The sequence below is a fragment of the Chaetura pelagica genome, unplaced genomic scaffold (assembly GCF_000747805.2).
Source record: "Chaetura pelagica isolate M959 unplaced genomic scaffold, ChaPel_1.0 scaffold34, whole genome shotgun sequence".
Taxonomy (NCBI): Eukaryota; Metazoa; Chordata; class Aves; order Apodiformes; family Apodidae; genus Chaetura; species Chaetura pelagica.
Window position 1 is genome coordinate 1,419,801 of NW_009952895.1, and position 11,588 is coordinate 1,431,388.

Sequence of the window (11,588 nt, forward strand, 5' to 3'; positions counted from 1 at the left end):
CTCTTCTTTCAGTTTAAAGAAAAATACAACATTCCTGGAAAGTAAAAATATATATATATATATAGAAATAGAATATAATCTTGTTGGTTTGTTGTGTTTTTTCTTTTAAAAAAAAGACATTCAGTATCAATGTCAGCAGATTCTGATCAGCTGCCCGTCGCTCTCCCGCGGGAACCGCTGCTCGTTAAGGCAAAACGTCGGGTTGGCACCATTACAACATCTGACTCCAAGTGGCCAAAGGAGAAGCAGAGCAGGGCAGCATCAGTGAGGCTGCTTCTCCCTCACGCTGACCGAGCCGTCCTCCATGCCAAAGTAGACCACCTCTGCCATGTTGATGAAGAGCCCCGTCTCCACCACACCTGAGGAATAAGAGTGCATGTGGTGGTTAATGCTGGAGCCACCCCCCTGCTGGAATCCTCTGCTCTCACCCTGGTTTTCTTCATTACATCAGAATTCATAAAATTATTAAGGTTGGAAGGGCCAGAATCACAGAATGTTTGGAGTTGGAAGGGACCTTAAAGATCATCAAGTTCCAACCTCCCTGCATGGGCAGGGACACCTCCCACTAGAACAAGCTGCTCAAAGTCCCATCCAACCATCCCCTGAACACCTCCAGGGATGGAGCCCCCACAATATCCCTGGGCAGCCTGTTCCAGTGTCTCACCATCCTCACACTGAAGAATTTACACCTGATCTCTAACCTAAATTTCTCTTCTTTCAGTTTAAAACCACTACCCCTCGTCCTCTCACTGCAAGCCTCTGTAAAAAGCCCCTCCCCAGGTTTTCTGTAGCCCCTTCAGGTACTGGAAGGCCACTATGAGGTCCCCCCAGAGCCTTCTCTTCTTCAGGCTGAACAACCCCAACTCCCTCAACCTGTCCTCATAAGAGAGGTGCTCCAGCCCTCAGATCATTTTTGTGGACCTTCTCTGGACACGTTCCAACAGCTCCACATCTTTCTTGTGATGAGGGCCCCAAAACTGTACACAGCATTTCAGGTGAGGTCTCACCAGGGCAGAGTAAAGGGGCAGAATCACCTCCCTGGCCCTGCTGGCCACATTTCTTTTGATGCAGCCCAGGATGCACTAATGGCTTCACCAGATCTTGAGAGAGAGGTGTCCAACCTGGGTGATGTTGCATCAGCTGTATAGGAAGCCACTGGGAAGTCTTCTCTGTGTGGCCACCACCAGAGGAAACTCCCTCCAGAGAGTGAAAAACAACTCCCAAAGCTCCCCCCGATGTTCACACCACCCTAGCCACCACCTTTACACTAATACAAGGCTCTGGGGAGACCTCATAGCAACATACCAGTACCTGAACGGGGGCCTACAGGAAAGCTGGGGAGGGAATTTTTACTCGGGCATGTAGTGAGGAGTAATGGCTTTAAACTGGAAGAGGGGAGATTTAGACAAGACATTAAAAGGAAATTCTTTAGTGTGAGGGTGGTGAGACACTGGACCAGCTTGCCCAGGAAAGTTGTGGCTGGCCCCTCCCTGGAAGTATTGAAGGGCAGGTTGGATAGGGCTTGGAGCAACCTGGTCTAGTGGGAGGTGTCCCTGCCCATGCAGGGGGTTGGAACCAGATGATCTTTAAAGTCCTTTCCAACCCAAACCATTCTATCTATGGTTATATGATTTTCAGTCACCTTAAAACCTAAAGGGAGCAAGATGAAGGTTCACACAGCCACGGGCTTACTCACTTTGTATTTAAACACATCTGAAAAAATAATCCTGCAAGAGAACACATAGATAACACTTATTCAAGTGTTCAGACTCAGCCTATCTGATGCTTCCCCTGCAATTTGTAGCCTGTTTGAAAATGTCCTTTTGGTTGTATTTAATTATGGGGTTCTTTCAGTTTCACAGTGATCACTGAGCCACATACAGAGGCTAGGAAGGTGGAAAGAAATGCAGGACAAGGGCTACCACAAGCACGAGGCTGCCAAAGCCCTGCTGTCACCACTGTACTCAGGGCTTAACAGTTCTGTTCATCCATTGTTGGCCAGGGAAGGTGCTCCTCTCCTTAGCAAGCCCATTTCTGGGCAGCAAATGGTGCTGAGACCATCTCCATACCAACACAATGGAGCAGGTACCCTCATTTACCCCTTCTTTTCTCCACCAAAAGAGATACAAGGAGGAAGTCCTGGCAGAGAGGTTGTTTTGTTTGCCAACAGGGTAACTGGGCACTGTTTCTCTCTTGCACAGAAACAGCTCTAATGATACAGACATTTGTATCGCCATGGGCAGCAACTGCATTAGGATACACAGCAATGCATCACTAGACCAGTACTTGTCACCCGTTCATTTACATTGGTCACTGGTTCATTAACATCAGTTCCCGCCAAAGGTTTGAACCTGCCATCTAGTGCTGGCTGTGAGCAAGTGCCAGGTAATTATTCAGACAAAGACACCAGGAGAAGCCAAGGCAGAGGTAGCATCCTAGCAGTTTAGTCCCGGAGCAGGAAAAACAGAAAATGGGTATATTTTCAGTAAGTCAGCCTTATAAGCACTACTGAGGGAAGCAAAGCCACCAAAAAGAACTAGAAGTTACTGGTGACTCTTCACCAAGTCTACACCCGTGGCTTCTGCCTGCTCTTGTGTTCCAATCATGGTGCAGCTTGTGATGGACTTCAGGGGCAGGCAGGTATCTGGGATAAACTCAAAGACACAAGATACTACAACATGTATTCAAAAGCTGACCAGATTCAAGAGCAGACTTTGCCAAGACAACCAGAAAGGTATCTAGATGTGACTGAACCAGACTTTATCTACTGCTTCACTGATGTCCAAAAGTGTCGCTGCCCCTGGGCAGATGTGGATCATCCAGAAGCAGCTCTGGCCTGGGCAGCAGGTCCCATGCAAGGCAGGAGCCCTTGCAGAGAGGCCGTTTCATTTGCAAATAGTGAGATCAGCCACTGCATCTCTTCTTGGACAGCAACAGCTACAGCAACAGCCAGGACTGCACAATGGTAATGGGATGCAGAGCTGTGAGCAGCTAGTGGAAAATACTGTAACTCAGTGAGAACACTCACTCGAGTCCAGCAGTGTTTCCATTAAATGCCCCTCTCTAGATGGGCACAGGGAGAGTAAGGAATAGCACAGGACTGGCATACCTAATGGAAAACAGTGTCAGAAGTTACCCAGCATTGCCCCAGGTTTTCACCACCATGTGAGAATGCCACTTGGGCACTGCTGTACTAATTCAGCCAAGAGATATCTCAGATAGAAGCAAATGTATGGACCCATAAGAGGGCAGGAAACACACACGCTGCCTCCTATACAGAGGAGAGCTCCCACAGCCAAGGTTGTCTTGCATGGATCAAGCCTTAGCTGGCCTGTTCTATTTTTAAAAAGAGAATCACAGACATTACCTGGTATCATTTTTATAGCTGTGTTCACTTCATTCCATTCATGAACCCTGTCAAACTTCCAGTCCAGGATGAAGTTCCCATTGTCTGTCACCACGGGGCCCTGGGAAACAAACCCATTTGTCAGCACTGTGAGCACCTTGTGTACCAAGCACAGCTGGGGACTGTGACAGTCCCTCCAGGGAAGCAGCTGTCCCCTCTGCAACAGGTTATAGTCCCTCATTCAAGTAAATCAGGGCATTCCACAATAAGCCTGTAAGTAAAACCATCACCCCAAGGCAACTTCCCATTCCTCGTTCTCCTGCCATAATCATGCAGAAGCTGGAAACAATGATACAATCTTGTCATTGCAAGAGGGAATCCTTCTCACCAGAGTCAAGCTACTCTAATGTCCTAAAAAGGCTATTACAGGCAATTGAAGCCAAAGTAAGACCCCTCTACACCACTAATAAGAATGTGCTGCTGAATGCCATAGGGAAGTTTTGAAAAACTGCTGGACTCCAGCACCCCATACATGCCCAGCATTCTCTCAAGCCCAACAGAAGGAGCAATCAGGGCCTTTCAACAGAGCAGTCAGCCTGGGCTGTGGACAAGATGTTTTAGCAGCACTGAAGAGTGTGTGCAAGCACAAGTGCCAGGAGGAACCAGCATCCTCCAAGGACATGGCTCATGCTGGAGCAGCACTGATGATCATTGCTAAAGTGAGGCTGGTCTCAAGTTCACAGAGAACAACTGGTTTGCTCTTCCCAGGCACCCAAACGAAGCCCTTACAGCCTCTTGGAATTAGACACATTCTATTGAGCCCTGGGCCATTAACTCCAGTATTACTGCAACCATCTCTCCTTTTCCCAGCCACGCAATGTGGGCTGGAGAAGCCCCGTTGCCCAAGTCAACACAGGACAGCAGTAGTGGAGACAAAGCAGCTTCAGTTGTCATTTAGTCTGTCTCTATGTGGTACAGAGGAGCCTGGGATGGATTGTGAGCTGCTCCACAGCTCCAGACCCTGTTTGGCAACACATATAGCACTCCAGCTCCCAAACTTCCCCACATAGGAGCACATTAGACTTAGGCTAGTGATCCCTCCTCTCCCTGCTTTAGGAGACACAAGCCAGAGAGGCTTTCCACGAGCAGCCCGCACACCTCACCAGGCAGTTCATTAACCAAAGTATAATTAGGAGGAATTACACAAGATGCCACTTGTGGGAGTGCAAGCCCAGGTTTAATTAGATGAAAGGGCAGACCTCTGGGTCTCCATTTTACCCACGTTCTGGTGGCTCCTCTGGGGAGGAGAGGCTGATGAGAGACACTTACTGCTTTGCTGACCGCCATCCGCAGCTCCACCGCGCCTCCGAAGTTCTTGGTCAGGGCTCTGCTGACAGGGACATAAGCCATGGGGATGACTTCGATAGGAATTCCCTTCTTCCACTGCTCCCCCAGGCTCCTCGATTTCTTCCTGAGGGCACAGTTGGAGGTGGGATTAGTGTCAGACACTGCATTGCTAACACCATTAGCACAACCAACTTAGCACATCATCTCCTGCAAGCCCCTCAGGCATAAGACCCTGGAGGGCAAAGCAGCCAGTTCACATGTGCAGGAAGAACACATTTAATGCAGGATGCTCTATCCATTCATAAGCCCTGTTTGGACACTTTTTAGACAAGCAGGACACAAGCTTTTTTTCCTAGAGCCCCGTGGCTGTGTGTACAGAAAGGGAAATTTTATTTTATGCTGACAATCACTCAAATAACAGAGCAGCCACTTCCCCACAAGCTCTGCTGACTCCTAAACAGGTTTGCTGAGTAATAAAGAAAGAAAAACAGCTAAATTGAATTGCTGAAGCAATTGCTGAAGCACGGGGGTTAAATTAAATTGCTGAAGCACTGGCGTTCAGGCTATTCCACCTATTCCTGCTCCCCTGACCCACTGGGAGAACACCAATGGACTCATACAGGATTACCTGAAACCTCCCATGGGACAGAGATGTATAATGAATAGCAGTATTTTTACCTGTAATCAGCAATAACGATGAAGCATTTTGCATATCCTGCAACGATCTTCTCCTGCGTCAGGCAACCCCTGCAAGGGGTGAAAAAAAGTAACATAAAAATCAGGAAACTCAGTGTGCCTGACAGTCCTAAAGTCTAGTCCTCTCCACCATGTTCTTGATGTTGTCAGGGTCCCATGTCAGGTCTCTGTCCCCGGCCCCATCAGTTTATTCTCCTCATCCCTCACACTCTTGGTCAGGAGCCATCTCCTACTGCAAGTGCACACACAGCCCTGCCCAAGATCCCACCAACCTCTCCAGCCCACCCCAGAGACATCTGCAGCCAGAAAAGGATGCTCAGAAGCCACCTGAGCTGCACACAGATGGACAGCAAGGCTCACCCGCCACCTTTGATAAGGTTGAGGTCAGAGTCCACTTCATCCGCTCCATCAATGGCTACATCGAGCTGCAGGAAGAGAAGAAACTTGGTGTGGAAACCCCTCCTGTGTGTAGCATCAAGGAGCTGCTCTTGACACAGCTCAGGAGGGTGTCAGGTCCTAAGCAGAAACCAGAAATGCCACTACAACTGGACTGCAGACACCAGCCTGACCAGAGACAAGCATCTGATCAGCCACCCAAGGATACCAGCCCTAGCTAAACCACAGACACGTGAGGAGAAAAAAAGAACAACTGCTGGCCTTCAAGGCACATCATTGCAGCCTCTAGGGTTGTCAGCTAAAGTTTGGGGGTTCCTGGGGAAAATCCTGGTCACAACACTTCAGCAAAGCCAAATCCCCATCTCAGGCCAGCAAGCCTCAACCTGGCAGAGGTGCCAAACACCTGGAGGAAACACAACTTGGGAGCCTATTTGCCATCTAAAGGGAGAAGCACTAGGACAAGACTAAGGCTTAAAAACGTTAAGAGGAAGGTCAGGTGAGGTCTCACCCCCACAGACCCACCTACCTCGGGATGCCGGTCCAAGTCACTTAGCGTTAAGCCGTTCTGCAGGATCAGCTGGCGGGCCTGGGCAGCAAGGAGACAGCAAACACCATTTACAGGCAGCAGGAAAGGGAAACGGACTCCTGGTGTCATTCCCCTGGCTGTGGCAAGGATGGAGCCTCCCTGGGAAGCTCCACTGCTCCACCTGAGCTGGTGGAGAAGCTGCAGCCATCCGCAGAAACACACGGCAAGGAGAGAATGATGCTTCCAGACCAGATTGTTTTAAACAAGAGGAAGCCCTGCTGTGGATTTCAACTAAAGTGCTGCAACAGGACTCCTGGGTGCAGGTCTCTCCATACTAAATAGCAGGAGGCCCCATCAGCTTGGTGGGAATGTCTTATATCTAAGGATTAGAGCAGATCTAGGATTTTGGAGTCCTGTGTTGTTTCAGCTTGGACATCATTCTCCCTCACACCCATCCAGCCCCTCTGATGTCCTTCATCTGAAAAATGGGAGAAAGAAAATCGAGTATTTACACCAGAGCAAGGCAGGACTAACCATGAAGATAGTTTTCATACTGAAAATTTTTAAAAAGCTAAAAAGAAAGGCACAATTCATGGGAAAAGTGCAGGAAGCTGAAACAGCTGTTTGGTGGCTCGGATCTTTTACTGAAGTGGCCGAGTATTTCCCTCTAGTGGCAATACAACACAGAGCACACAGGGTTACCCTCCCTCTGATGATCAAGTGGAACATCCCCCTTAATGAGGAAAGGCTGAGGGAGCTGAGTCTCTTTAGCTTGGAGAAGAGGAGACTGAGGGGTGACTTCATCAATGTTTACAAATATGTAAAGGGTGAGTGTCAGGAGGACAGAGACAGGCTTTTTTTCAGTGGTGTCCAGTGACAGGACAAGGAGCAGTGGGTGCAAACTGGAGCATGGGAGGTTCTACGTAAACATCAGAAAAAACTTCTTTACTGTGAGAGTGAGAGAGCCCTGGGACAGGCTACCCAGAGAGGTTGTGGAGTCTCCTTCTCTGGAGACATTCAAACCTGGCTGGACACGTTCCTGTGTGATGTGCTCTGGGTGATCCTGCTCTGGCAAGGGGGTTGGACTCAATGATCTTTGCAGGTCCCTTCCAACCCCTAAGATTCTGTGATTCTGTTATTTCGTCTGTCTATTTTAACGCAAGTTCAAGCTTGGTGAACCTTGAATTGGTTGAATTTTCTGTGTTAGAAATCATCACCAGAGTGAGAGTCCCCTTTGCACAGACTCTCCTTGAGTCTGAACTTCCTACCATGCTGTAACTATTCCAAGAATCCCCAGTGCAATAGCCTGGATTGACTGATTCCCTTGAATTTTACCCACTAACAAAGTGCATCAGTCACATGTATTTGCATCTCAGAAACATTGAATACTTAGCAGGAGGTACTCCTGGCAAGGAGATATTGAGTAATTTATTGTGGCATTTCATAGCATGCAGTTTTAACACCCAGGGGCTGCAGACTCTTGATCTGTGCACTAGGATTGCCCTAAGGACTCACTAAAATAAAAAAAAATAGTAAAAATCAGTGGGTTTACATTAATTACATGGAGTCCACGTAAAGAGATTTCAGGGCCCTGGGAATCAAAAGCACTGAAAAAAACAGCGTTGCACATGCAGGCCAGACCCTGAACAGGCTGAAGAGTCAGCAGTGTGGAAAGGAGGTGGCTCTCTCCAGGCTCCCTGCTTGCAAGGCGAGGGGAGCAGACCAGCAGGAACCAAAAGCAGAGCTCCCCGAGGGGGGGAGAAGCGTTGCCAAGGGCACAGCTCTTGCCAAGGTGGGTCTTGGTGCTCTCGGCACATGGCCGGGTGAAAAGAAACCACACAGAAGCCAAGGGACAAATACTTACCCTGGCTCTAGCTTTACTGATGGTGATGGAATAACCCAACCTGACAACAGGGAAGGGAGGAGAAAAAAAAGCTCACTGAAACCATTTCTTCCTTGCCAGTGACCTCAGGCAGCCATTTACACCTGCACGTAGCAAAAATAAGATGCTGTTTTGCCGACCTGGGAGTGTTTCTGGGGTCTAAGAGACTGCCCCTTATCTGGGGGATTTTGGTTTATCCAGTTGTATGATCTGCCTCTTCCCTTTAACAACAACCTTTCTGTTTTACTGGTAAGAAACTCTGTAGCATTACATGAACCATCCCAACATTTCAAGGCAGGACAGGCTCCAGTTGATGTCCACCATGAGTTTTATCACTATTTTTTTTAAGGCCTAATGACCAAACTTAAGATTTTTCCTAGGTTCAAATGGTATCTCAGGATGGGGATCGTTTCAGACAGACGCACTACAGTCTACATATATATTCTTCTACAGAAGTACTGATAGAGGTTAAAAAAGAAAAGAAAAATTATCTGGTTTTCACTTTTTGCCCTTTGCAGCAGTTTATATTATACCCCAGTTGACAAGTAGTTGTTTTCAACAGCTGGGAAAAGAAAGAGCCCACACTCACACTTAACAGGGTAAGAGGATGTTCTGCTTTTATAAGACTTTAGGATAATTTAGGTTGGTCTACTATCCAACCTCCAGCTCAGAGTAGGGTCAGCTACCAGGTTGCTCAGGACTTCACCTATTCAGGTCTTGAAAACCTCAAATGACAGACTCCACAGAGCCCCCTGGGCAGGCTGACTCACAGCTTGCTTCTCCTCATGGTAAAAAAGTTGTGACAGAAGTATAATCCCAAGGTCCACACTGGGACTGTGAGAAGGACACATGTCCAATTCCCAGACAAGAGGATTGCCACCCAGCCTCAAAAAACCCACAAGTTGTCCCTGTCTCTGCAGACTGGGAATGTCACCTCTCCCTCCTCAAAGGAGACAAGGTGACAGGTGCTCCCCTGCATCATGTTCCCACCTCGAGCAATACAGGCAGAGAGACCTAAGCCAGTTGCCTGAAGGCACAGAAGCAGCTCAGAAGCTTCTCCAGCAGCTCTCCATCTCACCATCAAGACATGTTCTCCCTCTCCCAGCAAACTCCTCAAGAGCTAGCTTGCTATGAGCCCTGCAAAAGCTGCGTAGCAAAGGAAGATTGAAGCTGATTTCTCTTCTGCGATTTCTTACAAAAGCCATTTGATGCATTTCAAGTTTCTCCTGAGAACACCATGAGCTTCCTATTACTGCTTGCAGTATGCTTTCTGCAGCTTTCAGGGCTTGAATGAAAAGAGACTAAGTATCTCCAGTGAGTTTTGCATTATGACTCTGGTTCACCACTGAACATCATTTTTCTGCAAGCAGGATCCAGAGCAAACCACACACCAATGCTGACATAACCAGCATGACCACACTGGTTCCAAACACACCTCCCAGCACCACAGCATCCCTGCAGCTTGGGTTAGGGTAACACAGCTGGCTCCATGAGGTCCATCCACAGGCTGCATCATGCCTGCTTTCACTCATGCCTTTGGTTAACTCACACCACAGAGAGCCAGTCCAGAGAGCAGTGTGGTTGCCTCCCACAGCCAAAGGGAAGACTCCCTGTGTGAGTGTTTGGACTAACAGAAAGCAAAGGAAGAAAGCACTTACCTGAAAAGATGTAGGGATGCAGACAATTGTCAGGTTCTCCTGTTTAACCCGCTCAGCTGTAGGTAAAAAAGCAGAAGCCTCAGTCTGTTGCAGGAGGAAATAAAACTACACCAGCTTTAATTTTAAGAAATCTCAGTTCAGAACAACACCTTTGAATCACTGCAATTACTTGCTTGGCTTGCAAATAATTCAGTCATGCTCAAAATGCAAACAGGTAACACCCTGCATAGGCTAAGGCTCAGTTTCTGTAGTCAGGAATGTTTGAACACCCACCCTGGCTCAGCCCAAGACATCATGAGCCATTAACCTTTGAGTCTCCAGCAGCAGAGGAGCCTCGTCAGCAAATTGTCACCTGGGAAATGAGCCCCACTCCCCTCTCTCACTCCATTAGACAGGTTTTCTGTGCTCCTTGTAAACAGACAGCTCCAGCAGCTGTCTGAAAGGTTTTCTGGCTTGTTGCCTTGGGGACATCACATTCATTTATTATAGAACATTAAAATATATAGCAGGGAAAGGACTAATAAAATACAGTATTACATTAAATGGAGGGAAATATTTCCTCCCCGGGTTAACCTCAAATGACTAAATTCTATTACTAAGATATCATTATGGACAAAATGTTATTTTAGCAATTACAATAGATAGGCATAAGCCAACAGCCCAAGACTCAGCAAAAGCTTTTCCACCACAGCAGCACGTGGGCTACGTGCTTCAAGGTAACACTGCTGCTGGAAGGACTGAATCACAGAATCACCAAGGCTGGAAAAGACCTTTAAGATCATCAAGTCCAGCCTCTGACCAACACCACCAGATCAGCTAGACCATGGCACTAAGTGCCACATCCAGCCTTTCCTTGAACACATCCAGGGATGGTGCCTCCACCACTTCCCTGGGCAGTCCATTCCAATGTCTAATCACCCTCTCTGTGAGGAAGTGCTTCCTAATATCCAACCTAAACCTCCCCTGGTGCAGCTTGAGGCCGTGCCCTCTTGTCTTGTCACTAATTGCCTGAATGCAATACATGGGGCTGTATGTTCCAGCCCACACCCCAGCGCTAATGCATTCAGTGGACATCAAAAGTCAGACTTTGCAGCCTGGGACAAGTAATGCACTTTAAATACTATATCCATTTAGAGACTGATTCTGTGTTAGAGTTGGGAGTGGTTGTACTACTGAGCCAAACCCTGAAAGCTGAACCACAGCTCCCAAACCATCTTCCAGATAAATAAGTGTACTACACACGCAGTGTGGGGTGAGGTGGGTGCCAAGGAGCAGGCACAGCACCACCTCTGCTGTATCTCCAGGAAGCAAAGCCCTTGCTGTGCTCAGACCTCAGCCTTGCTCATCCGAAGTGGGCTGGGGGACATCTGAGCAAGACCCCCCCACCAAATGACAGGGATGATCCTGCACTCCCAACCCATCACGGCACCCACAGTTGCTCTGTTTTGCATCCAAGGAGAGTCAAGCAGGACGAGGTACAGCACCTCCACAGGCAGATCTGCCCTAGGGCTGAGAGTGCCCTTCAAAGGACACTAAACCTCTGTGCCCTCTGTAATGAGGTGTGAGGGTAATTACCCTCAGGTTTACTTTACAAAATTGCATTTGCCTCACTTGAATATTTTGCTGAAATTTCCTGAATCACACCTTGTGCAAACTTGTACCTGGGGCAAGCAGATAAACCTAGCTGTAGGGTATATTAAAAAAAAAAAAAAGACCTACACCAAAAAAGCAGCAGGA

The 11,588-nt window shown here is 48.0% G+C and overlaps 1 protein-coding gene across 1 annotated transcript in view; it reads right to left on the reverse strand.

Annotated features, from left to right (window-relative positions):
• Positions 1–13: 13 nt before the first annotated feature.
• Positions 14–11,588, reverse strand: part of RPIA (ribose 5-phosphate isomerase A) — a 12,542-nt gene continuing 967 nt past the window's right edge. The window contains 7 exon segments of the mRNA XM_009995618.1: positions 14–359; positions 3,368–3,467; positions 4,676–4,817; positions 5,372–5,440; positions 5,750–5,814; positions 6,312–6,371; positions 9,852–9,907. Coding sequence (XP_009993920.1) covers positions 262–359; positions 3,368–3,467; positions 4,676–4,817; positions 5,372–5,440; positions 5,750–5,814; positions 6,312–6,371; positions 9,852–9,907 — 590 coding nt within the window. The 3' untranslated portion in view covers positions 14–261.